The 25,819-nt window shown below is 42.4% G+C and overlaps 5 protein-coding genes and 1 long non-coding RNA gene across 10 annotated transcripts in view; 3 read left to right on the top strand and 3 right to left on the bottom strand.

Moving 5' to 3' along the window:
- Window positions 1–61: 61 nt before the first annotated feature.
- Window positions 62–20,652, bottom strand: LOC124198718 (carbonic anhydrase-related protein 10-like). 3 transcript variants are annotated; one of them, XM_046594734.1, is made up of 12 exons: window positions 20,513–20,652; window positions 18,663–18,716; window positions 18,496–18,581; window positions 15,392–15,484; window positions 6,520–6,570; window positions 4,710–4,846; window positions 2,566–2,763; window positions 1,711–1,806; window positions 1,551–1,617; window positions 1,270–1,424; window positions 782–913; window positions 62–609 (listed from the first exon to the last, which is right to left on the bottom strand). In XM_046594734.1, exons 6-12 carry the CDS (start codon window positions 4,809–4,811, stop codon window positions 538–540), a joined length of 822 nt encoding a protein of 273 aa, XP_046450690.1. In that variant the 5' UTR covers window positions 4,812–4,846; window positions 6,520–6,570; window positions 15,392–15,484; window positions 18,496–18,581; window positions 18,663–18,716; window positions 20,513–20,652; the 3' UTR covers window positions 62–537. The 3 variants fall into 3 exon arrangements, with proteins under 3 accessions (XP_046450690.1, XP_046450691.1, XP_046450689.1); XM_046594735.1 differs by lacking the exon at window positions 20,513–20,652 and adding an exon at window positions 18,937–19,073; XM_046594733.1 differs by lacking the exons at window positions 15,392–15,484; window positions 18,496–18,581; window positions 18,663–18,716; window positions 20,513–20,652 and adding an exon at window positions 10,449–11,148.
- On the top strand, window positions 16,842–18,421 carry LOC124198717 (alpha-(1,3)-fucosyltransferase C-like). Its single transcript, XM_046594732.1, has one exon. The coding sequence runs from the start codon at window positions 16,954–16,956 to the stop codon at window positions 18,202–18,204; it is 1,251 nt and encodes a 416-aa protein (XP_046450688.1). The 5' UTR covers window positions 16,842–16,953; the 3' UTR covers window positions 18,205–18,421.
- LOC124198714 (N-acetylgalactosamine kinase-like) lies at window positions 19,231–21,298 on the top strand. The gene is made up of 8 exons (XM_046594726.1): window positions 19,231–19,390; window positions 19,473–19,621; window positions 19,687–19,857; window positions 19,928–20,235; window positions 20,308–20,465; window positions 20,535–20,790; window positions 20,861–21,053; window positions 21,118–21,298. Exons 2-8 carry the CDS (start codon window positions 19,491–19,493, stop codon window positions 21,284–21,286), a joined length of 1,386 nt encoding a protein of 461 aa, XP_046450682.1. The 5' UTR covers window positions 19,231–19,390; window positions 19,473–19,490; the 3' UTR covers window positions 21,287–21,298.
- On the bottom strand, window positions 21,179–23,069 carry LOC124198719. Its single transcript, XR_006876682.1, has 4 exons — window positions 22,960–23,069; window positions 22,682–22,871; window positions 22,540–22,596; window positions 21,179–21,288 (listed from the first exon to the last, which is right to left on the bottom strand). It is a non-coding gene; the product is annotated as an uncharacterized LOC124198719 (long non-coding RNA).
- Window positions 21,656–25,278, top strand: LOC124198712 (creatine transporter-like). The gene is made up of 11 exons (XM_046594724.1): window positions 21,656–21,812; window positions 21,888–21,984; window positions 22,066–22,371; window positions 22,449–22,591; window positions 22,657–22,901; window positions 22,977–23,179; window positions 23,397–23,524; window positions 23,607–23,703; window positions 23,782–23,897; window positions 24,334–24,492; window positions 24,997–25,278. The coding sequence occupies exons 1-11, from the start codon at window positions 21,717–21,719 to the stop codon at window positions 25,204–25,206; spliced, it is 1,800 nt and encodes a 599-aa protein (XP_046450680.1). The 5' UTR covers window positions 21,656–21,716; the 3' UTR covers window positions 25,207–25,278.
- Window positions 24,004–25,819, bottom strand: part of LOC124198715 (leucine-rich repeat-containing protein 15-like) — a 37,487-nt gene continuing 35,671 nt past the window's right edge. For all 3 annotated transcript variants that reach the window (XM_046594727.1, XM_046594728.1, XM_046594729.1), the window contains one exon: window positions 24,004–25,689. In XM_046594727.1, coding sequence (XP_046450683.1) covers window positions 25,310–25,689 — 380 coding nt within the window. In that variant the 3' untranslated portion in view covers window positions 24,004–25,309. The remainder of the gene's footprint in view (window positions 25,690–25,819) is intronic.

Below are 25,819 nucleotides of genomic sequence, written 5' to 3'. Positions count from 1 at the left end.
AGAGGGTGGACACGAGTCGCGCAAACACACACACAAGGACACGGAGAACTCGCGATACGCGTGAAAGTGAGTGAGTGTGTTTATTGTATGTATGTATGTACAAACAGAATTAGAGAAGAAAAAAAAGGGTAGGAAAAGTGTGTGCACACAGTTAACACAAATAAAGGTTTTGTTTTGTTTCCTTTATATAGCGACAGAGAAAGGGTGGAGGAGAAAAGAAGGGGAAATGTATAATATGTTAAGACGTCACCGGATTTTATTGCAGACATGATCGATTCCCACTGAAATAATTAAAAGGAAAAAATAAAAACGGTAGTAGCAGGTACTGAAAAAAAAACTAGGAAAAAGAATTCAACATTTTACAATTTAATTTTTCCCCCCTCCTTTGATTTGTAATATAATATTATTTAAAATAATAATATCCGACTTTTCTTTCTTTCAATTCCGCAAAAAAAAAAAAAGTGACGATATTTTGGAGAATATCAAGGAAAAGATTTTTTTTTTTTAGAACGTCTGGCGGTTTTTGATCAAATTGGATCACGTTGTGGCGATGTTCCACGAATTGGCCTTGTACGACATGTCCGTTTTCATCGTGACGCAGCCTCGTTCCTGCACCAAAGACAAAGAAAGAAAGAAGAGAAAGAGAAACAAAATCAATCCGCCGTGTGTGTTCTCCAACATTTGAATCGTCAAATCAAACTCGAAACTCCCACTTGCGTACGGGAGTGTAGCGGCGGTGGTGGTCAGTGAGATCAAATAAGTCAAGTAGTTTTTTTTTTACCATGGAATTGGTGAAATCGATGTTGGTTCTGACGGTGCGGTGATGGAGCGGCTGGAGCGCCCGAACGTTGTTGCCCAGTGCGCCTTTGGGCGTTTCACTGTCCCCTTGTACCAAACGACGAAGGGCGTACAACTTTTTTTTTGTTGGGAGGTTCGTGTTGAATTATGATTCATTCCATTTTTTTTTTTTCAAAGGGGGGAAATGACGTTTCAATGGAAAATGCAAGAAAAAAGAGAAAGAGAAAAAAAGTTTTATAATATGACAGATGAGTGGCTGCAATGCGCCCTTTTCACAGTGACACTTATTCAACTTTTCAGAATTGAATATGTGGAAATGTAATATACAATTCAAAGCCCAGAGTCAAAAAAGATGTGGGCTGTGTATAGTATATAAAACACCCGTTGCCCTCCTCCTCATCCTACTCATCACGTCATTTGTCTAACGGAAAGATCTGCGTACTATGTATTATTCTGGCTGAGACTATATACCTCCTGGCGTGTGATGTAAATGGGTTTGTTGTAAATAATCCAAGAAGTCGTTTCCCAGCAGCCCGGGTGTGTGGTGGAACCCTCGTATGTCATATAGTGGTCCGTCTCCGGCAGGAGAGCGTGAAGGGACACATGCCGCAAGTCGGCCGATTGACCTAATTACGTAACGCCCAACGAGTCTCGAATAAGTGTTGGTGTGACATGATTCAATAACGAATCTCGTTACACAAGTCCAAATGATTCATCAAGTCATAAGAAGAAGAAGAGAAATCAAATAAAACCTCGATAGATGACTTGACCGAAGAGCGACGATAATGAACGCAATTCCGGATTTGGAGTCTCGCCAATCTGTCAAATTTCAAATGGAGACAAGTTGACATTTCTCCAGGTTTACGGCCGCGTGCATGTTAACCGACAAAAGATTTAAAAATCATTCCAGACCTGAACCATAACGGCGATGGCGACAAGACCTTGCGATTTGTGCCGGGCCTCTGACGCATTGGCGTACAATTCCGCGTTGTAACCGTAAAATTGGATCTAATCATTTCATCGAAAGATAATAATAATTTAAAAATGATTATTATTTCATCATTCAAACCAAAAAGAAAACAAATAAAACGTTTAGTTTCGCTACCAATTCTCAGATGAACCCAACCAGACCGAAACAACAAAAATAAAAAACGGATCAAGTGGTTTGCGCCGCGGTTTTTGTGAGCGATGAAAATCGAACCAGATGATCTTCATGGCGATAATAAAGGAAAAGGAAATTTTCCGTTTCCTCTACAAAGCCTTATGCAACTCGGGCGGCCTTTTGTTCCTCTCGGCTACGTGTCTGTACGTGAGTTCGTCGGCATCCCTCAACGCGCGGTACATGTAGCAGCACAGCAGCAGAACCCTTTAAACCTTCAAAGAATGGAAATATCCTCGAGTTGATTACGCGCCACCTTTTCTTCTTCCTTCCTTCCTGGCCTTTATGCAACATTTGCCGTTGGCTTTTCTTCGATACCAGCACGTTCGTTGATCTAAAGACCGCAACTACTACTACTCCTACTACTCCCGCGCTGTAATACAGTAAGTGTGCCGCCTCTTTTCCTTTTCTTTTTTATTAAGAAAAAGGGGGCGGTATTTCGCCACTGATCATCAGTTTTCATCCATCCGAGGGTTTCATATTAGAAACAATTTACGGGGGATTTGGAAAAATAATTCCGGACGATGCAACGCAAAAAAGGGCGTGGTTCGATCGAAATGAATAAGAGAAGAAAAAGAAAAAAAAAGAAGTGGTGGATTTTGATTTACCTCCGCCGGAAATGCGCTGCCTTGGATGCGATGCTCGGAGCCGTGCGAATTATCCGTGCCGTAGTGGAGAAAAACCTCCTCGATTTGGTAGCGGTAGGCCAAGGGTCCGGCGGAAACGTTGACGGCCAGCGAATGTTTGGGCCCGGTTTCTGGACGGAAGACGAGCGACTGGCCCGTGTTGTGCAGGACTCCAGAGACCTGTACACAATACATTCATCATCATCATTTCATAAACGGATTATGTCATCAAATGAACAAGAAGGCAAAAAGAAAAGAAAAAAGAAATGTCCTTTTTTTCTTATTTTTGTTTGATTTCCTTTTTCTTTCTTACGAGATTGCACAAATAAGACTGATTGGCCAGAATAGGGGGGAGTGGGGGAGGGGGGCCTTGGGTCCTAGCGTGAGTGAATATTATTTTCCACACGTTCTGCACGTTCATTCTTTCTTCTTCATTGAATTATTTTCATTTCCGCGTCTCTTCACGCACGGACGGGACAGTTCCTTGGTAGAGAGCCGGGCAAGTGTGTGTGTGTGTGTGTGTGTCTATAAAGTACGTGCCCGACGTCCCTAATGTGCGTGAACGAGGGGGAGAACGGTGGGGACTCTAAATGTGATCGAGTGCGGCCGCTGGAGAACCCTCGGCCTATACAACAATAAATCAACAATTCGGCAGAGTCGACACAATTTTTCTTATTGAATTATTCCGCGGCGCCAATTTTGAAAAAAACTAAAAAAAAAAATAAAGCGAATTCCCCACCCCTCTTTCCTCTCTTTGCACACTTGAGCGATAACAAAAGAGATAAAAAGCCCTTTCCATTTCTTTTTGTATAAAAAGAAATAAAGATATTGGATTCACAGATGATAAGGTCCAGGTGATAAATCCCAGCTGATAGGATATCCAGTCTAAAAACGACGATATCCCAGCCGCGAAATATCCATCAAAATCGATCCATCTAAAACAGTAGAAAGAAGCTAGGAAACATTTGCAGAGGGGAGGGAGAAGGAATCGGCTTGATTCCAAAAAGTGTGTCCTATTATAGTGATAGTCCCGCACACGGGAGCTAAACGCGGAGGGGGAAAGATAACCTCCGCCAGTCGACGGGGTCGCCCGACGTTAGTTTCCAATCTCATTTCGGATTGCGTTCCCGCAAGGAGGGGGGGAGTAGGGTGGAAGGATTGACCTCTATCCTCTTTGTCCGCGTGACTGGGAGGCATGTATGCGGTTTTAAACGCCTTGGCATTAGACTAGACGAGTGGGTTCTTTCTCTTTTTGATTCCATCCGGGATGGATTCTTTTTTCCGGAGGGTTAGAAAAAAAAAAAAGAGTTTTGAGCGTGTCGTGTCACTTTGGTGTTTTGTTTGCCAGAAGAAGAAGAAGGAGAAGTTGAAAAGAGAAGCGGCAAGGAACGAAGAACTGACGAATAGAAATCGAATTTCCTCTCTGTCCTCCACACAGACACACAACCCTTTTTTCCCCTGTGAAACGCTGTCATCATATAAAAGAAGAAATCTTGATCTCTTCAAGAAAGATTTCCAAAAGGTCAGAAGCGTGCCTCTGTCTTTCTTCCAAGTCCCCCATAGACAGACTCTCGCAGCATAGAGGGAGGAGCAAATTTTCTTTCCCGCCCCTACCCCCCCAAGTCAAATCAACCAAACTCAAAGCTCTTCTTCTTCCTTTACTTCTTTCGAGAAGACGATCGGGGGGAAAGAATAAAAAAGAAAGTGTCGATTATTGATTATTTCCTTATTCCTCCTCACTTTTTCTTTCCTTTTTTTTTCTCGGTATTATTTTTTTTTTATTTTGTCGAGTGTCTGCGGTGGGACTTGTCTGCCGCGTCAGGAATTTCAAATAGCGAATTCTATTATGTAACTCGAGCTCAAACTTTTCTTTTCTTTTTTTTAGTAGTCCAAGTGCTGCTGCGGTGAGATATTCAAATCACTTGAACAAATCTCCTCCGCCACATCGAGCGTGACTTCGTATAATCTTTTGACCAGTGGACACACAATGTTCGCAACTAGAAGGGGGGGGGGGAGCAAAAATCTTTTCCGGTGATAAAAGATGTACGTCGATACAATTGAGAGAGAATGAAATAATAGCCCTCTCTATTGTGTTGTGATAATGAATCAACCATAAATAATACTACCTTGTGCTTGTCGACGCTGAGAGGCCGCAGGTTGGGATCGTAGAGCATCTTGGCCGGCTCGATATCGATAGGCGACTGCCTCCTGCCTTTGTTGCACAGCATCCACTGCGGATTGATCAGGCCCCAAAACGAAGGACCTGGTGAGAAAAAGTAAAAATTGCGTGAGATATTAACTTCCTTTTTAGACACAGTAGCTACTGGATCTATCCATGCAAATATTGACGTTATAAGGCGAAAGGGGGGGGAAGACTTTTTCCTCTTCGGGATTTTCTTGAAATGAAGTTATTAAAATCCGTCATCATAACTAGTACGCAGAAGGTGGCGCCCGTTCATCCTCAAATATTTCATCAAGTTTCGTGAACGGGGGGTGCCGGACTCGGCGTACGCATAGCAGGAGATTTACACGACCAGATATATATATACATATATGTAAGGAAGGAAGTGGGATTTAAAAATGCAATTTTTTTTCTTCCAAGTTCTACTCTCCTTCCCTTTTCCCCCTTTGGAAATATTTGAATATCGCACGGGCAAGCATCAGTTTTGCATAGAGATATTGCCGCCGTTATTATGCAAACATATACACATCACGTATAGGGAAAGGGGAGGGATTTTCCCGAGTGGGCGGGAGGGCGGATTCGCCTGGACGCTTGGAAAATGATATCCGCTCCATTTGATTTTTTTCTTCTTCTTCTTCTTTCTTAAGGATTTTATTTTTTTTAAAGGGAAATAATAAAAGTAAATGTTTTTTCTACCATGTATAACGATCCGTATTTATATAGGCTCCCTCTGATGATGATGAAGATGATCGAGAACCGTCATTGAGTCAAAGCCAGCACAAATCCTCAGACTTCCACTTCATAGCCTTTTTTTCACTTTTTTTTCCTTCCCTCTTTTCACCAAAAAAAAACTTTTTCTTTCAACTACTCCTCCTCTTTTGTGTAACCACAGCTCCTTCCTCCACCCACAAAAGAAGGTGGGTTGCGCCCGAGCCTTTTGTGAGGATCCAAACGATAGAAGAAAAAAAGGTTGGATCTTTCTCTTTTAGCTCCTTCACCGAATTTTTGTTGGCAGCAGCAGCTGTTCCTGCAGGATCATCAAAGAGTTTTGGAAGAGGGTAGAAAAAAAAAAGTTATCTATCCCCCCTCCCTGGTTTTCTTATGTAACATGCACCTAGTCACGTGCGTTCCATTTTTCCTCCCAACTATTATTTGTCTATATCTTCTCCTTCTTTTTGCAATTGTCAACGGCCAAGGAGATATTACGACATTAGTCAGGGAGATGAACAAATGGACGGACAACAATCACGACTTCCACTCGTGAAAAAAGACCAAAGGGGAAAAGAAACAAAAATGTAAACAACAAAAAAGGTGTTGGGGGGGGGGGGGGAAACAAAAACAAAAGTCGCAGACAATAGACACATGTTTGATGTGTCAATAACGAAAAAGGGGCGCAATACATAATACCCCCTCTGCATAACAGCAGTGATCTATAAGTTCCTCCTTCTTTTTTCTCGGGGCAGGGTGTCTGTTCCTGCCTTGATGATGATTAACAATACATGGAAGAAGAAAAGGGCCAAGTTTATGTTTTTAAAGGGCAAACTTTTCATCATCGGCTTCTGCTGCTGTTGTTGTTCTTGTTTCTCTTTCCAATTTAAATGTTGGATGTCGAAGACGCGAACAACGGGGAAAAACTTGTCGCTCGCATACACAGAGTTGAGATTAAATATTGACACGGGCAGAATCTTAATTTAATGAAAGTTTCCTAACGGGAATTTTGTTGATTAGTAATTTAAAAAAAGGGTTATTATTACCTGATATGCCGTCGTAAGTCCACCATTCTTCCCAGCTACCCAGTGATCCTGCTGTAAATAAATAAAGCACAACAGAATTAGGTATTTTCATTTTTCAAGATGACGACCATACAACAAATAATATCTACACCTATAAAATAATAAGAAAAAAAAACTTATTAAAAGACTAGTTATGATGACAATCTATATGCACGTTTTGGGCAGGTGAGGGCGACGAGCTATGCGTCACATGGGAAACTAATCCGGCATGTAAAAATTTGTCACAGTCCGACAAATGTAACATATTTTCAAAATTTGAAATTAATTTTATTAAATCAAATCATGCTGTTCGAAAGAGAAAATAATGCGCAATCAACTTGTAATTGAGTCAATAGCTGCCGATGAGAAGTAAATAGAAGCTCCGATAGAACGATTTCAAGGCGCAAATTATTTTCTCAATTAACACATTAATAGTTCTAAAACTCTAGTTTTTTTTTTCCCAGAACTCTTTTAATTGGAACCTGTCGAAAAAGATCCAATTTATCCAGACGACTACTTGCCCCAGTCTGGGTACACAATATTATTAGCTACATCTACGGATTGCAGGACGGACGCCATAGGGGGGGGGGGGGAGGGGACAACATTCGAGGATTAAATTAATAATCAAATCCTTAGAGGTTCCGCTAAGCACTAGACAACAGATCGCCCACACCGGCGACAAGACGAGAATACTCAAACAGTTGTCCGTGTGCAAACGCAAAGAGAGTCGCGAGCTATATGTACTGCGTGTAATCACACGAGCGGATTATTTGATCTGGTTCCGCCCCGATTCCATCAGAAAAAAAACAAAATCAAAAAAATTATAAATTCCGGTCATTCAAAACAAAAATTTGGCCGTTGGAAATTTTTTTTTCATTTTTTAAATGTTTCACCCGAAAGTTGATGAGGATCAAGATACAAAAAAAGCCAATAGCCGGACAGATGAAAACGCTCATTTCTGACACTCGAGGGGATAAAGACCAATCAGCAACTCTTGCTGCCGAAACTGCACAGTACTATACGTCTAGTGCCTATATAACACGGGAGATGTGTGATGTGGAAGTGGGGAAAAAAAAACTAAGGAAAAGAAGAAATGATACGACCGGCGTGTGCATGATGCCACATCACCGGGTTTTGCCGCTTGTATCGTATAACCGGAGTAGAACGGTGTCGAGAGATAGAGCGTGAGAAGAGAGAGAGAGAAGTTTACGACAACCACTGTGGGGCGAGATATAGGGATTTATTCGGGATAAATCCATATATAGACTATACTCCACCCCTCCACTCTGTTTCTCTTCGGGTCCCTGCTCCTTTTGGCCCCGTAATACTCCACTGTGTCGGTCCATCTAGTCCATAAACGCAGAGGTGCTGATATGCTAGACTCTATCCACACACACACACACACACACACTACATACATATCTATCTCGAGTCTACGTGGGTGAAAGATCAAACGACTTTTCACACACACTCGCCAGCAGCAAATGGCACACAAGAACTACTCTGTACTCTCTCGCCCTGCCATAGTGACGCCAAAAAAAGAAGTTTTTTTTTTCACACACACAGAAGAAGAAGAAGAAGAAGTAACACACCAGCCAGGAGCGCCAGGAGCGCATCCCAGCAGTCCAGAGTAATAGCGGCGGTACATATACTACTACTACTGCTCTATACAGCGAAAGATATTTCTCCAAGTGCATTACAACGAAAACGTCTTCCATTTTACTTCGGACGGCCCCTGTTCGTTCGGGACTTGGCCTCCCATTTCCATTTGATTCCCCAAGCGAATACCTCCTCCTTCTACTCGTCGCTAGTGACTCGACGGGGCGGCAGGAGCGGCAGGAGCAGGAGCTCCTTGCGGCCTTTTTACTCTTCTAGAGGATGCGCCGTCAATAGACGGGCACAAAATGCAATACCCAGTGGTCTTTCCATCTCTCTCTCTCTCTCCTCTAGCGCTCACTCTTTGTCTTATTTCTTTTCTGGACCGTCTACTTTTTCTTCTCCTTCTTACCTTTGATTTGCCGTAAAATAAAAATATATTTTATGCTTCAAAGAAAAAGAAGAGCAAGGAGCAACACACACACACAGAGTCTGAGGGGGAAAAAAAGGGGGGAGCAGCTCCTAATCGGATTCGTAGGTACTAGACTGTGTTCGTCCGGGAGGTGGAGCTATATAAGATATCCCCGCGGTAGATATAGTGAACGGGGCCACCTTTGTTTCAGCGTTTGATTGTTCTCGATTCAATCTAATCCTGCGCCATTCCATCTTCTTCTCCTTCCGATCTGTCTCTCTCTCCCTCGACTCCCCGATGTACCGGCGAAAATCCGGTAACTCGACATCATTGACGAATGAAAATAGAAACTCGACAAGAGAGGACTAGGGATTTGTAACAGTAACATCCTCCGGGATTCTTCTTCTTCTTTTTCCCCCATTGTAAAACTTGGAAAAAAAAAGACGACGGAGAAAAACCGATTGGTGATGCCGGCAAACCAAGCCACCGCTAATGTGATTGCAAGGCTGCCAATCTGCCACGGGTGGCATTATCAAAGAATGTTGTAATACGGGACGACACACAACACCAAACAACATCTCTTGATTCTATCAAGGGACTCTACCGACACACACAAACACACAAACACACACGCCCTGCTCGGTATATCAGGCAGCAACAATTCTTAATGATGAAAAACGACGAGGAGGATATCCCGTTGCCTCTGTGAATAATCGTCGCCTTTTTTTCCCCAACCATTCCGTCCGTGTTTATTACACTACAATATATCAAATGATGGATGCGCTTTCCATCCGCACGTTATCGACTCCCGGTGGTTCCTCCTTTGCCCCCACCAAAACCAGAGAGAGAGAAAGAAGAATAATAGTGGGGCCCCCGCCAGTCAGTTTAATTGAAGACGAACGAGGGGGGGGGGGGAAGCCAAAAATATCGGCCGACACGCCCTCATAGAGAGATCGGTGGCGGGGGTGTCGATTTCCTCGGCTGGTAGAAACACAATAACGCGCGCAACTACTTGCGATGTGTACAACTCGAACTAAACGCTAGTGGTTTCTCTCTAATGACTTGACATGAAACAACGTTGATTAAGCGAAGCGGCCCATCCAGCGAAAGAGCAAAAGGTAAAATGAGAAACCTACCCGATCTTCATCATCATCATCACCAAACCATTTACAAGGAGAAAAAGAAAAGTACAGAGATCAAGCCGTAGATGTAAGTAACTAGTAAAAGCATAATACGGGATCGATGATTGAATCTTTTATAAGATAAATGGCATTTCCCTAGCGGTTGTTCGGGATGCTAAGAACAAGTATAAGCAGACATCAAACACATCCGAGGCAAGAAAGAAGAAGAAGAAGCAGATGGAAAAGGGGGGGAAAGAGAGATGATAAAGCTCCGATTTCCTAGTCTACAGGTAAAATATTACTCGTTGGCCCTTACGTCACTCCTACTTCGGCGGAAAGGATCTTTTAAGAATGGATGCAATGGAGAAGCATCTGCCGGAAGGATCTGTAATAATGCTAAGGTTTAAGGGATGATGGGAAAGATTACACGACAAGGATCGCGATTATTCGCCTACACTGTACGATATTCCGTTTCATTTATTCATTGTTTCAATTTCAACATCTCTTTTTACGGTTTCAACGGTTGTTTGTTGCCACGGCCAAAAACGTTTCGGCTCGGCAAACAAACACCCGGATTGAAAACCCCGCTTGCGACAATCAGACATGCATTAAAGATAAGGTTGGCTAAGATAAGGCGGGGGAGGATCACGAGGTAAAATAAAGAAAAGAAAAAAATAAAAAATAAACGATACGCTTAGAGGTGAGGAGCCCAATAAAACGACTAGATCGATGAGCGGCGTCTGGCCGAATCGTGACGCCTTGGCGAAACTCTAACAACTCACCTGGCAAAACGACGAAACAGACGAAGGCTGTCAGAGATTTCATGGTCGGTTGGGGGGGTACGGAGCTCGCAGCAGAGGCTAAAAAGATACGGCACGATCACGCGGGAAAAATCACACGTGCTCACGTCTACTGCTCTCCCGACGCACACACATATACGACGGCACGAAGGGGGGGGGGGATGTCTACTAGAGTGTGACAGACAGCCGGATAATCAAGAAACAAAAGAAGAAGAATAATAAAACAGAAAACCAAGCGTCTGCTGTGCTGTCTCTCGTTTAAATACACCTGGATGGAATTCCACTGTTCTTTTTCAAATCGGACGAGCCCATCCACATTTTTGTAGGTAAATCAAATCAAGACACATTGATAAAAAAATTGAGTTTCTCTTCGCTATAAAAACAGGACAAATCAAATTGTTTCAAAAGGACGCGCTGGACACGGCCAGGTAGTAATAATCTGCAACTGATTTCATCGACGGTAGCAAGTACACCAGGGAAATCATCGACTTTGAATCAAAACGACGACCAAGGATCTATTTCTAGGCTGCGGGAAAAAAAAAAGGATAAGGTTGTGAGCGTGTGCGATCCTGTCGACGGCGACGTGGATACTGACGGGCCACCGTGCAAGATGCAACTGCTTTAGACCCTCCCTGCTTGTATAGTACTACCGTACACACACTAAGTCTATAGAGGTGGGGGGAGGGTACATGTGGAGGGGGGGAGAAACCGACACGCAGGTTTCCGGTGGTTGAGAGAGTGAGAATACACAGTGGTGAGGCTTTGGGCTGTGTGTGTGTGTGTGTGCTGGTTATTTATAAATATAACCAAAAAAGAAAAGAAACATAGACGAGAGACAGTGGCAGGGAGATAGGTAGGAAGACTGAATTATGAGTAAGGTGTGGCCATGATACAATTTATAATTCATCGCGAATTTTTGGGTCGGTTGTTTAGCCAGGTATACGTAAGAGGAGGTGTATTACACAGCCAGTCAGTCAGACAAGTCGGAATACCACGAAAAACTAATCACGATAATACGCGCTGATTTTCAATTTCAAATTGAAAAGTGGAATATCATCCAAGTCTCCCAGGATAATAATTGCCCACCACCCATGCTAGAAAAAAAAAAAAAAAAAAGGAAAAACAACCAAAGATTGTTTGCGTGTCTTTCTCTCTTGTTTCATTGTCGTGGAGGAATCAAAATTTGATGCGACACGCACTCGCCAATAAATGATGATCCCGTTCCTCGTTTTCGCCATCGACGAGACCCGAAAATAAAAAAAGGCAAAAACCCAACCAAACATATCCTTGCGCGATAACATACAACATGGTTGGCAATCAGAGACGGAACGAAAATATCTGCTATTCAGTAAGTTCGTCACGTCTGAAACATAACAATATTGAGAGTATGGGGAAAAGTTGTGTGATCAAATAGCCGGCGGCAATATTGCCGCTGACAAGTCGGACGAAAATAAAAAGAAAAAAAAGAGGCCAGCGCATGCCGCAATGTTTATGGATCAGATTCATCGGCCATCCGAGGTATACGGCTAATGACTAGAATGCCGAGCTCTAGCTTCGTTTTGCTTGACGCAGGATTTTTCGTATTTTTTTGAAGTTGCAACCCGCAGAGCGCGCTACGAGTTGTTGTTTGATTTCAGATGCGCAAGTGCTCCCAGTTGGCCTCTTTCTTAGCGGCCCCGGACCCAAATAATAATAATAAAAAGAGACGTTCAGAAATTGTGATGAATGCCAAACCCTTACGACCCATTAAGGAGCGGGTGCGTTAAGCAATAAAAAAAAAAGACAACAAGGCTCTAGACATTTTTAATCAACGACTGCGCGATCCTTCCGCCAACAAAAAAAATAAAATAAAAAAAGAAAGAAGAAGAAGTTGTTGAGATTTCTGCCAATTGCTTCGACTACTATACGTACAAAGTTGACTCGGTCGGGATACATTTCTAAACAAAAGGCAATGGCGGCCGAAGAATATTGAACTTTTTGCTTGCACCCTCTTTATAAAGGTATTTGTCCCAGAGTGTTCGTGAAATCGGAAAAATGTCAACAAAAGGCAACTGTACAAGTCGTCGGCAGCAAAAAAAAAAAAAGAAAAAATTTGGATTACGAACGACAACGACGACGGGAAAGCCGAGCCGTAGAAAAAGAAAAAGAAGAGAAGGAACAGCTGTTAAACACGATGATGTATGGATCGACGTGGGGGTTTGATGTTGATGTGTCGCAGAGATCGCCCGCTGCGTTCGTGAAATAATAAAAGAAAAGAGAAAAAAGTTTCGCCGAGGTGCTACAGCCGATAGAATGGGGGAAGAAATAAGAAGATCACGTGACTGGCAGAGGCCGGCACCGATTGTGTGTGTGCACACTCTATACACACACACACACACACACACATACAACAGCGGACGGACGGACTGACGGGGCTCGTGAACTGACACTTTTGAGGGCAACTCTGCGGGAGCTCACCCCCTCGACTTGAACTTCATTTTGAAGCGTTATTTATTTCACACACACACACGAGCGTACCTCAACACACACAAAATGTGAGAAAAGAAAAGAAGAGAAATCATCGGTTATTAGTCACGAGAGGGCCGCGGGGGATCGTGTGACGGAGCACAAACGCCGCCGCCGCAAAAAAAAGAATGCGTCGAAAAAGTGTGTGTGTGTGCGGGAGCGTGAATTAGATTCGGGAACTGAGCTTCGCTCCCAAACGACGATCCATTTAGGCGCAACTTGCAAAAGGTGGCGAGACGCCCTCGCACCTTACCGTCGTCAGCTACTTCTACTCTATATTGTACACACACACACACACAGAGATATATATGTGTGTGTCTGCGAACAAGCAAGCAAGCTCTCTCACTCAACACACACACACACACACACTCCCGACTCGTTTGCTCCGGATGTGTCACCTTCCTCCCTTTTGGGAATAGATTCTTCGCAAAGAAAAAGTGGCCTGGTGGTGCGACTTCCTATCAAAAGTTGGCTCCTGTTTTTCCCTTCCTTTCCTTTACGCAGCGAAAAACCCAACTGGTTCTCGGGAGTTTCTCTGCGTATTGCGCAACACACGAAATGGCGATTGCTGACTTAAAGTGACAAGATTCGGTGCTGTGCGTTAGTCAGTTACTCTCTCCGTGTTTTGTTTTTTATTGGGCCAGCGAAAACTTTTCGACGGTGTAATTCAGCTGGAAAATACGATCCCTAATCGTAACGGATCCCAGCAAGGGAAATATAAATGTAGGCCCAGTCTTTATTTATTAAAAAAGGCCATAGCAATGTTTTCAGGGGGGAGGGGACTGAAGGACCTTTTTTAACGGTACCATGGCGAGTCCATCCAAAGTTGAATAGAAATGCAAGCGACAGTTATTGGGTATATTATAGTTAGATCATCTCTGCGGCTACTTGCTGCCGGGTGCGGGTGGTGCCCCCCTTACTGCGTGGGAATGCGACGTCCATGACTGGTAAACCGAATAATTGGTGCGTCAATAATCGATGATTGGCCGTTGCCCGGGATGAGACCGAGAAGGAGCCAACAGAAAAGAGAGAGAGAGAGAGAAGGACAGAGAGACAGAGAGAAATCCTATAAGAAGAGATGGCCTGCCAATATATTGATTGGAGACAACTTAAATCCTCGTTGAATCATTAAATACAGTAGCACGAGCGCGACTGCCGGTCCTCGAGTTCCATCAATTATTACCCGTTGCCCTACGACGGCATACGCACACACACACACACACATCTCGGGGACAGCGGGGAGTCAAGGCAGCAAACGATGGGTGGGGCATCTGCGTGTGTGTGCAGCACTAATCATTTTAAGAATTAAATGTCGGAGTCTCTCTCTCTGGCAGCGTTCGATCGGACGCACATAGGAACGTATTGAATTTTAATCGAAACACATTGGGAATGTCTATAGAGATTCTAGGTAGGGTGTGCGGGCGAGGGCGACCAATCAAGGCAGACAAATCATCTCCAATTTGTGTCCCTCCAAGGCCTGTGCTGCTCCTCCATCAAATGGGTGGAGGGGGGAAATAAAAAAGGAGGAAAAAGACAATCGAGGGAGCGAGAAAAAAAAGGAGCCAAATCACTAGAAGGAGGGAATAATGGGAAGGCGAGTGGATTCGGTACATGAATAAGTGATGAAGTCGACTAGACACGATTCCCTATGTAAGTGGCGGCGCGCAACTCGCCGCTTTTCCTCTTTTTCTTCTTCTTCTTCTACCCGTTTTCTGATTTCGTTAGGGTCACCCGGTCGTGTAGCGCCAGCTAGGAGGCAGTTTGTGGAGGAAACGGCCAGCCAACGACACTTGGATGGCAGCGAGCATGAAGTTCGAGATACAGAAGAGACACAAAGTGGAGCGAGTGAAAAGAAAAATGAAGACGAAAAATAAAAAAGGGCGGCGCTTGATCAAAGTCCTTGAATCATGGGAGAAAAAAGGAGAACACACTACAGCACGCTTGATGATTCGCATCGACCGTATGCTGACTTATAGACAAAGAAAAAAGGGGAACCGACTTTCTTCCTCAGATTCTTCATCTTTTTTTTTCTTTCAAGGGAAGGAAAAAGTTTCTAATCAAAGATTTCAAAGGTTCCAGCGGATGTCGGGCTTTTGTTGATGGAGCTAATCTGTTGTTGTACGAAACACACGGGGATGAAACATTTTAAAAAATAAAAAAAAGAGCTCTTGATTTCCTTCAGCCTTTTTCATTATCGATACTTGAAACATGGCAAGCATTTTCCTCTTTTTCTTTTTAAATTATTTCCCTTTTCATCTTTTAATTTTTTATTTTATTTCCTGCGCTATTTTTCTTTAAAACTTGACGTTAAGTTGAGGTAGTCGCAGACAGATGGCAACCACAAGCGTAGTGGCGCCGTTTTTAAAAACGGAAAAGTGCACGGATAGTAACATTGGTAATTTAAAAGAAATGTTTCCTACCTTTCTATCCAGTGTTGTTCGCCTGAGTGGATGTAGTACCTCCAGTTTAGGAAAAGGATGAAGAACATTGGTCTCGTCGAGTTTCCAGTCATCCTGAATTGATAATTGATTTTCAATTAATGTGCAAAATAATTCACAATTAATCGACGATATTCAAATGAATTAAATTGTAAAACAGCGAAAGTTCCAGAAACTTAACAGAAGAAAGTGCAAGCGAATTCTACACGGTGAATAGTTTGGGTTCAAAAAGACGAATGATTCGCCTTTTTTTCGCCGCGAATCTAATCAGAGAACTCTTTAGACCAACTTTTTAAAAATCATGCACATCTCATCCCAACACTAGTAACAGAATATAAAAAATAGTTTGTCAAAAATGAGGAAGGCATGCAAGACATTGTTGGTTTGTCTGGGATCAAAAAGGCCTATCGAACGGGAACGAAATGGAAATAAAAGGGTAAAGAGTTTGTTGGTTTGGAACGTTTCATCCCGCTGGGCCATTATAATGGCTTTCAGCTAGCGTTGTCACTTGTTTGAAAACATCTTGAAGTTAAGGACACAACTTTGGAGGAGCTCTCTTTCATGTAGACTCCAGTTGAGTGAGTGAGAAAGCAAGTAAGTTTATTCTCTTCCCAACATGTTAAATCATAACTATGTCATTTCAACAACAAAGTTTCTCAATAGAATGAAAAGTGAGAAAAAAGAGACGGAACGACTGGGTGAAAAGGGAGTTTTACGTTATTTTGGTGGACAGTCTGGGTTCAAAAAGGCGAATCTAATGTGCAGCACATTTTTGTCTACCACCCATTGCGGTAATGTGAGATCTCCTTCAGTGGGCTCCCGTTTAGTAAGAAAAAGGTTATTCAATTCGTTTACCTAAGCTTTATAACTTATAGTTCACACTTTAAATTTCAAGAAAGGAACGAGAAAGATTCCACGAATAACAAAAAGGAGACGAGTGATAATTCACCCTCAACTGTTTAAAGATTCTAATGATTTTGTCATCAGCGTGGTATTTGCGGTTTTACTCTTTCGAAACGAGACCAAGACTAGTACCAAAACAAGACATTGCCAAATCAAGCGTATTTGAATTATTCTCGAAGTGGAATAGTGTGGTATAGTATATTTAGAATGAAGCTAAAATATCGCAGTCTAAACATTTAACTTCTACTGTGAAAGCAATTTTGAAATAAAGAACAAAGTTAAAAAAACAAAACAACGACGGCCATAAATTTGTCATTCTGACAAAAAAAGGACATAGCACACAAACGGGTTAAGGTACTACATTCAAAAGACGAAATACAGCTGGCTGTAATGTCAGAGAATTGAGCGGAGAAATAGCTGAATATCTGGGTTCAAAAAGGCGTATCTAATCTCTCGCACACTTGTTTAGACTACCACCTTTGCGCTCAAGTTAAAAAGACATCCCCTTTCCTGTTAGTATTTCAATGTAGGCTTCAATTGAGCGAGTGGGGAAGCAATTTCGGTTCGTTCTCGGCCAAATAAATAACTTGCAACAATCTAAGTTATTTCGACAACAAAGTTATCAAACGGTGATTAAAAAGATGGGAAGAGGCGATCGACTATCCACACTTCAGTGTTTAAAGGTGATGCTAATATTTCTTCTCATCAACGTGATATTTGCAGTTTTCCTTTACCAAAAACAAAACTTGAATTCGAGTCTAGAGCAGTTATACATGTCATTAGACAAATCTGTAATCGAAAATTTATTCCCGAGTTTATTCCTTCCTAAAAGAAAAACTATCCTGATTTGGAACAGCGCACATCGAATCGAAACGGCAGCTTTCGGTATCGGTCACGAGCCGTTCGTCCAGCACGGATGCGAGATTTCGGACTGCATCCTTTTTGACAATGCAACTTCACCAGATTTGTTGCCGATTGAAGATTACGACGCTATTATCCTCCACATGCACGAACTGTGGATAACTGGACATCCCATTTACAATAGACAAAAATACCAACGGTTAATTTTCCTAACGCAAGAAGCACCCACTACACTGGCTATCGACGTTAACGAGATGGGGAATTATTTCAACTGGACGATGAGTTACAGGTTTAATTCGGATATTCAGTTGCTCTACGGACGTATCCATCCTGGACCGACTGCTCCCAAAACTCGAGAAGAAATTGATCAAATGGTAAAAGGTACGACGGTCAAAAACCACGCTGCAAATAAAACCCAACAGATCGCTTGGATGGTTTCTCATTGTGACACACACGGACTAAGAGAAACATACGTCGCCCAACTCAGTAAATTCATCCCAGTAGATATTTATGGCGGATGTGGCAATCTGACCTGCGATCGAAATGAGTCGCACTGGTTATCGGAACCAATGTGCTACACAATGTTAGAAAAGAAATACAAATTCTACTTGTCGTTCGAAAATTGCATCTGCACAGATTACGTCACGGAAAAGTTTTTTGAACTTCTAAACTACGATATAATACCAATCGTTTACGGTGGAGCAAACTACAGTCAACTTGCACCTCCCTATTCCTACATCAATGCACTTGACTTCACGCCGGAGACATTGGCACAGTACCTGAAAATACTCGACGCTAACGATACGCTCTACAACGAATATTTTTGGTGGAAGGATCACTATCGGATCGAGTCTGGAGTAGAACAAATGGCTCGGCATGGGTTCTGTGACTTGTGCAAGAAACTTCACCAGGATGATGGTGTAACCAAGTACTATCCTGAATTACTAACTGACTGGAATCCTGACACGGTGTGTAAGAAGGTGGAATCTTGGGATATTCATCCAGTAACACACCGATTTTTTAAATGGTAGTACAGAAGAAAAGTAAACCTAACACAATTAAAAAAAAAACTGCTTAAAGAGTTTTTAAAATAAACTTTGCTTCTCATATTTTTAAATGTGCCTCAATTTTTAAAGATCTTGCTAAAAGACTCGAATAAAAGCATATAGTGACTGTGTTTCTTGGTAAAGGGATCTTTAAAGTTTAAATAATGGCTCCCACAAACAAAAATACCAATCCTTAACAGAACAGGGTCAACAACAAAGGACAAATAAAATAGAAAACTATCTTTGAAAATTGAAAATATGTTGATTTTTATCTACCTTGTGATGAAATGATGAAACAACAAAGTGTAGATGGTGTAAACAAGTAACTTGTTCGAGTAATAAGCAAGGTGATGTTGATACAACTGTAAAATTTTTAGACTCCAATTAATCTTTGATTCAAAAATTTCAAGGACGTACAGTGTGCTGTAATAAATATATTTTACCTCATGTTGGCAACATGTTGTTTCAAAAATTGGTCCGAGTTGTAACATTCAGCCCTGTTGAAACATTTAAAAAAAGTACTGTAATCATTCAAGTTATTGGAGGAGATAAGCAGTAACACTTGACATAACATGATTAGTTAACCTCTTTGCAGGCTAACTAGGCCCACACGCCTTCAAAAAGAAAAGATTTTGAGCTTAGTAATAGCAAATAAATGTGGGGAAACAGGTTGTTTTGGCGGGCGATTTCTTTTCAGAATGCAAAACAGCAGATTACCTTCAGAATTTTAGTCACCAATATCACTCACTATTCAAGATGAGAATAAATCAATCTTTTATTCAAGTGATCAAGTCTTCCACGTGTGAAAAAAAAAAGACCTTCAAAGTCTACCGCAAGCCAGAACCACATGGTCTTTACTCTTTATCTGTGCCAGAATGAGATGCCAGAACCGCCAGAACTCTGTCCGAGTAGTCCGACTGTCCATCTACAGGAAAACAAGGAAACATGTGTCTGGCTCCGGGCTGCGGCTGCTCTGCAAATAACTGCCTGCCATCTGGCGACCTGTTTCAACACCAATATTGGCCATTTGGCAACGTCGATGCCTCGTGTTTTTGTTGACAAATGTCAAAATTTGTCAATGTCTAAATAAACACGTCATCGAAACGAAATGTTTCAGTGTTAACTTTAGTGAAAGACTCGCTCAACTCAAGTCACTTCAAGTACCTTCCAGGTAAGAATACGACATTTCAATTGCAATTCTTTAAAACCCTTTTAACTCAAAAGATTCTAATTAAATGTAATTCCTTGTCTAGCAAATTCTTTTTTAAAACATGGATACACCCCCAGTTGTCTCACTAGCAAGTTTGGAAGGTCTTCTGAAAGAAAAAATCAACCTGCTCAGCAATGACTTTGAAAATAAGCATGGCTCACTGCCCCGCTTCATCGCTAGGGTACCAGGAAGGTAAAGAATTGTATATGCTTATCCATAGGGTGAAATTCAAATGAATTTTTTCAAACAATATTTAGAGTTAACCTGATTGGAGAACATATAGATTACTGTGGGTATGCTGTTTTTCCTATGGCAATTGAACAAGACATTTTGATTGCAGTTAAAACAAGGGACGATCAACAGTTGGAACTGTCAAATCTCATTCCCAACATTTACGAAGACTACAGCTGTGAACTAGACAAATTCGAGTAATAAAAACTTCAATATTAAAGCAATCTGATGAATTAAAATGATTTTAAATGTGTTTCTTTTCTGCAGGATTGATAAAGGTGTACCACAATGGTTCAAATACTGTCTATGTGGAGTCAAGGGAATTTTGGAGAATTCTTCCAAGGCGAAATCTGAATTAAAGGGTATGAATGCCAGAATATATGGATTGATACCGCCAAGTGCAGGGCTTTCAAGTTCCAGTGCCTTAGTCTGTGCAACTGCATTAGCATTTGCTCATGTAAATAAGTTGCAGTTCACAAAACAACAATTAGCTGATTATTGCGCACGAAGTGAGAGATACATTGGCACTGAAGGTGGAGGTATGGATCAAGCCATCGCCATGTTGGCCACCCAAGGTATACTAGGATAAAAGAACTTCTAGTAACAATTAACTGAATTTCAAAAAACTATTATCTTTGCAACACTAGGTACTGCCAAGTTGATTGAATTCAATCCGCTAAGAGCTCATGATACAAAACTACCACCGGGAGCAGTTTTTGTCATTGCCCACAGTTTGGCCGAAATAAATAAAGCAGCCTCCTCACATTTCAACTGCCGGGTGATGGAGTGTCGTTTGGCAGCCAAGGTAATGTTTAATTTCATGGGTAAAAAGTCAAACATCGTGCAACTTACCAAATCGGTTTTATTTACGTAGGTGCTGGCCAAGTTGCATGGAATAAATCCGGATTCGGTGACGCGTTTGGCCGACGTCCAGTTCTCACTCAACAAGACACTACCAGAAATGGCTTCCATCGCAGGGCTTTATCTCCACGATGATCCCTACAGCAAAGAGGAGGTTTCCAAGTTGTTAGACATGACGGAATCGCAACTGGAAAACAAAATCCTGTCCGAAAATACACGAGACGTCGGTTTTTTCAAACTGCGTCAGAGAGCACTTCACGTGTTTCAAGGTTAACGTTTTAAAATTAGAAAACCCGTCGCTCTTGTTAAATTACCTTTTTGGTGGCTTTGAATCTACAGAGGCGAATCGGGTGTGGCAGTTCCGCGACATTTGCAACAGCGGTTCAACGACAGCCCTGCAAGACTTGGGACGACTTATGTCTGATTCGCATCACAGCTGTCGCGACTTATACGAATGCAGTCACCCGCAGCTGGATCACCTTGTCGAAATATCCCGGAACCATTGTTTGGGGGCAAGGCTGACAGGAGCGGGGTAATTTTGTCTTGTCTGTTTTTTGTTGCAACAAGTTTAAAATTTAAAAATATTTCGAGTCTAGATGGGGTGGTTGTATGGTCGCACTGGTAGCTGAAAATGGAGTCGAGACTTTTATCAATTACCTGAAAGAAAATTACTACAAGAGCTTGCCGGCAGCTGTTGATCGCAATTTGGAGCAAGTCGTTTTCGCAACCCAGCCTGGCTCCGGAGCAGCTATTTATAATCTCTAATCCTACATCACACACACAAAAAAAAAATAAAATAAAATTTGTTAAAATTATTTAGGTACGTTATACCGACTGTTTGCCTTCAAATGCTAATAATTTTGTCGCCCAAGTACAATTCCCTTTAATCATTCCAATTTATTATGTTCTGTTTCCAAAACGTTTTCCAATGTCAGTTGTTAACAAGTTCCTTCTCAAGGTGTTCTATATGGTGATGGGAAAAAATGTATCCCCCCCCCCTTATTCCACGGGGAATTCCTTTGAAATACAAAGTGGCCTATTGGTTAAAAAATACTACATCGTCTGTCGTTATTGCCTCAAGGGTGGGGGTTGATACGAGGTCAGGGGAGGGGGGAATCAGTGAATTGGCTGACACAGCCTCTTGATAGTTTTTCCACCCCAAATAATTCATTGTAGTTTCACCTGGGCTTCTGATATGTTGCCAAGGGCGCGCCTAGCTGTCGAGCGCAATACTTCGACGTTGACCCTCACACCCGTGTCCCTACCTGGGCGTTCGAATATTAGTAGACTGGTACGTTATTGCTCAAGAAAACAAGAATTACCGAGTGAATCCATCTTGAATGTTTGCGTTGTAAATTGTTGACAGAATCAATGGGAGTCGCCTGTTAAAAGTTCCGCAAGATGCAAAGTGCATTGGAAATGCAAATGGGATTTTTACGTCGCCATCCTCAGTTTCGCAATAGGTATTGTTTCACAGATTTATATGCAAATTTTATCCTTACATTATACTGGAGAGAGAAAGCTTATAATTTTTACATAAACAGATTCGGCTAGTTGGACACGATTGACATCGTCATGCATCGAGCATGGTGGAGCTGCATATCTATTAGCTAGAGTGATTTCTATTGTAGTAGTGGGTGTCCCACTACTCTTTTTTGAAATGAGCATAGGCCAGTTGAGTGGCATGGGCCCACTCAAATTTTTTGGGACCAACAATTTACGACCAGTATTTTCTGGTGTTGGGTTTTTCCTCATGATTAGCTCTGTTTACAAAGCTATGAGTGTTACGGCTGCAGGGATGTGGCCAATATCTAATTCAATCACCCTAATGTTGGGTGATGCTGCAAAAGGTTTGAGATCTCTATTATAACTTGTCATTGAAACTAGTACAGTCTATATTTAACCAAGGTTGACTTATATGCGATAGGACTTAACAATACTGTACACTTCCAAGAAATGGATACTATGTACGGTTTTACACAACTGGATGCATTGACAGTTATTAGTTTATCGATTACCTGGGTGTTTGCAGTCCTAACAGTTATTTGTGGACTCAAATTTATCAGCAAGGTATTCTGTGGAGAGAAAATGAGATAAACATTATTGAATTGTAACTAATATGTCTATTTTTACAGATTTCTTACATAACATTGTTAATACCTGTGACATTGATTGTCATCCTCGTGGCCAGGGCCACCTATTCCAACCCATTACAAATGTATTCAGGATTGGCCTATTTTCTTGCACCATCTTGGGGGAAGATGCTTTCAATCTCCCTGTGGATTAGAGCCATTACCGATACTGTACTCTCCATGAATTTGGGTTTTGGTGTCATCACATTCTTGTCAAGCTTGAACCCACACAAAATGAATTGTTTCAAGTATTACATTTTTTCTTCCTTTGATAAATGATTCCAAGTAAAGACTTAATTGATTTACCGTTGTCCATTGACTAGGTCAAGTGTAGTTTTGGCGACGTTTCATACGATTACTCTCGGCTTAATGTTGCTGTTGAGCTGTTCCGCTAGTTCCACCATCGCCGAAATGGGATCTAATCAAACAGATTTAATTCTCGAAGCCATATCTTCCCAAGTGTATGAACAATACCCACCCAGTGAAGGATGGAAGATTATCTTTTTCGTCGCTGTTTTTCTGTTGAGTGAGTTATTGTTATTTGTTTTATTCTCTCTCGCTGTGGCTGCATGGCTATACGCGCGCTCTTTCTCAATATTTAAACAGCTGTCGACAAGCTGACAGAGCCCTCTATGAGTCATTAGAATAATACGTGCTTTTATTTTCGTTTCATTCATCTCCTTTTTCTTTGATTTTTGTTTTGGTTTCAAATGAAAAAAACTTTTACGTTCGCCGACCGACAGATTTAGACTCGTTGATTTTTATCTGCAATATGCTGGCTACTTCCTTTTCTAATTTGAGCTGGCGACCAGTTTTGGCTGTTCTATTTGGCGCTTTTCTCTACGTCATTTGCTTACCCATGGCCACCCAAGTACGTCACACCACCAGACCATTTTTTGTTTTGTTTTGTTTTTCATTCATCCCTATTTTTCTCTTTTTTAAAAAATATTCAGAGCAGGGGATTGTACATTGACGTGTTTGAAAAATTCACCGGTTGCGTAATTCCGCTGTCCGGTGTCTTGCTCGTTCTGGTCGCCACCGTCTCTAGCGGTAACTAAATAAAATAAAATAATTATATTAAATTAAAAAATAATAATAATATTAACATTTTTTACCTTGTGTTTTCAGTGAGACCGAGCAGCTTGGTCGACTTGGTGGAATTCGCCGGCAAATGCAAGCTTTCCTTCCGGGGTCAAAGTTACGTCTTTGTCGGATACAACGCAGCCCTACCCTTCACGCTGCTGGTAAGTCTCCACCCCGAAGAAAACAAAAAAACATTTTGATGACGACAATTGCCCGGGGAGTATATATATATATGGCACGGCTGCTAGCGGGTATAGAGTTTTGAGCTGTGTGTGCTGTCCCGCAACGATGGGATTAGTCGATAGATTTATTGCTGTACAGCGACCAGGCAGCAAGGGTTGTATACACATCACACACACACACATAGAAAAAGAGATAGATAGAACCACATAAATAGAGCTGGAAATGGTAAAACTTTACAAGGGGGGCGGGGGTGGGCGTAAAACACAAATAATAGTATACACAATACGGCGAGAGATATCTTTCGAGAAATGTAATATTTGTAAATAGTATTATATTATATATATATGTATTTTGTGTGTGTGTGTCTCGTATGTAATTTAGTCAAATTGATTTCAATCCCCTTCCCACAAACAGATGTGCATCATTGACGGAGCTGTGCGGGTGACGGACGGTGAGATCAGCAACGTAATGGCCATCGTCGGACAATTGCTGCTCGGCCTCCCCTGGGTTTCCGTCCTGCTGACTCCGTTCTACTTGGCCGCCCGCCATTACCGCCACTTGCCCGGCTCCAAGGTAGTACATATACCGTGTGTGTCTCTGTATACAATTCACAACAACGACAAAAAGGGGGGGGGGGGCCAGAACAGACCACCAACAACTTTGAGGCGAAAAACAAGCGGAGAGAGACCATAAAGAAAAAGAAAGGAAAAAAAGGGCAGGCCATCTCTATAAAAACCCGCATCATAAATGAATTGTCGCTAGGGGACGACGGATAAGAGTAGTTTCCGTGTGTCGTAGAAAAGTCGTGTTTGTTTGGGTTGGTTGGGGGGGTCAGCTGGACAAGTTTATATGCCCCCCACCCATCCAACCGCACGTAGATATATATTTCCTGGGCCAAAATAAAGGAGAGCGGATGAATGATTCACCGGATCGATCACGATCGGATTCAAAGTTGTTCGGCGGGGGCCCTAGAAAAAAAAAGAAAAGTTGTTTGTGGAGTTTTTGTGCGTGTTGGATGGCACATCCAATCGTCTCTTGATATTTGTTTGTCTGTTTGATTTGGGCCGGGCGGAGCAGAGGTGGCGCGAGTTGTGGCAAAAGTCAGACTACGAGGATTGGCTCTACCGTCGCCCGCAGCTTCCGGCCGACGCCACCGACGACGAAGACGACTGCAATTCCATCTACGAGCTGCCGGAGCGCGTGTCCAGCAGTCGGCCCATTTCCACCTACTATTCGAGCGCCACTATCCTGGCCAGTGACTCGGCCGTCTATTCCGCTTATTATTGATCAGTTTTGTTTTGTTGTTTTTGTACAATTTCCTGATTTTGTCACGTCAGGAATACAAATCACACACTCGCAGTTTTTGGGGTTTTTTGGCGGATGGATCCATTCACATTTTGACACAAACGGATGACAAGAGCAACACCATGAAAACGGCCGTCGATTGGTGGGCCGATCGGCCGTCGCTGCTGCTGAATAGAGTCGAAGGTTTGGTGGTTTCCAGGGTCGTTTCGATATCGGCCGCCAAGCCCGGCTCGGCTGGATCATCGCCGGAATCGGAGATTGGGTCGTCTGGGCAATCGTCCAGGAGGTGGGCTTCGTCCTTGGCGGCCTGGATGGATTTGCCGTGAACCTCGTACGGAGAAATGCAATAATTGTTGGCCATCATCCGCTCGCGGCTCTGGTTGGCGAACATGGCCGACTTCATCCAGCTGAAAATGTGGCAATCGCACGGGAAATGGTTGTTGGACGCGTTCACCACCGGCACACCTATATATCCCCGGCGGGCAATTACACGGAGCCAAAAAAATAATGTTAAGATCACCATGAAAAGATGATGATCGACTTAAAGAGTGCCTGCCGGATTTACTTGTCAGAAAGAAAAGAAAAAGAAAAATGG

The sequence above is a fragment of the Daphnia pulex genome, chromosome 7 (genome assembly GCF_021134715.1).
Source record: "Daphnia pulex isolate KAP4 chromosome 7, ASM2113471v1".
Taxonomy (NCBI): domain Eukaryota; kingdom Metazoa; phylum Arthropoda; class Branchiopoda; order Diplostraca; family Daphniidae; genus Daphnia; species Daphnia pulex.
Note: the sequence above shows the minus strand (reverse complement) of the source record. Positions and strands in the feature narration are given on the sequence as shown.

What these genes read in the sequence shown, in the direction of transcription:
- LOC124198718 (XM_046594733.1), bottom strand. Translation starts at nt 10,491, where the DNA reads ATGAAATCTCTGACAGCCTTCGTCTGTTTCGTCGTTTTGCCAG. An exon ending in CTGTTTCGTCGTTTTGCCAG is followed by an intron (nt 6,571 to 10,448) that starts GTGAGTTGTTAG and finishes ATTTATTTACAG; the next exon opens with CAGGATCACTGGGTAGCTGG. An exon ending in TTTACATCACACGCCAGGAG is followed by an intron (nt 914 to 1,269) that starts GTATATAGTCTC and finishes ACAAAAAAAAAG; the next exon opens with TTGTACGCCCTTCGTCGTTT.
- LOC124198717 (XM_046594732.1), top strand. Translation starts at nt 16,954, where the DNA reads ATGGGAAGAGGCGATCGACTATCCACACTTCAGTGTTTAAAGGTGATG.
- LOC124198714 (XM_046594726.1), top strand. Translation starts at nt 19,491, where the DNA reads ATGGATACACCCCCAGTTGTCTCACTAGCAAGTTTGGAAGGTCTTCTG. An exon ending in ATCGCTAGGGTACCAGGAAG is followed by an intron (nt 19,622 to 19,686) that starts GTAAAGAATTGT and finishes AACAATATTTAG; the next exon opens with AGTTAACCTGATTGGAGAAC. An exon ending in TGTGAACTAGACAAATTCGA is followed by an intron (nt 19,858 to 19,927) that starts GTAATAAAAACT and finishes TCTTTTCTGCAG; the next exon opens with GATTGATAAAGGTGTACCAC.
- LOC124198712 (XM_046594724.1), top strand. Translation starts at nt 21,717, where the DNA reads ATGTTGCCAAGGGCGCGCCTAGCTGTCGAGCGCAATACTTCGACGTTG. An exon ending in GACTCAAATTTATCAGCAAG is followed by an intron (nt 22,592 to 22,656) that starts GTATTCTGTGGA and finishes CTATTTTTACAG; the next exon opens with ATTTCTTACATAACATTGTT. An exon ending in GGTCGCCACCGTCTCTAGCG is followed by an intron (nt 23,704 to 23,781) that starts GTAACTAAATAA and finishes TTGTGTTTTCAG; the next exon opens with TGAGACCGAGCAGCTTGGTC.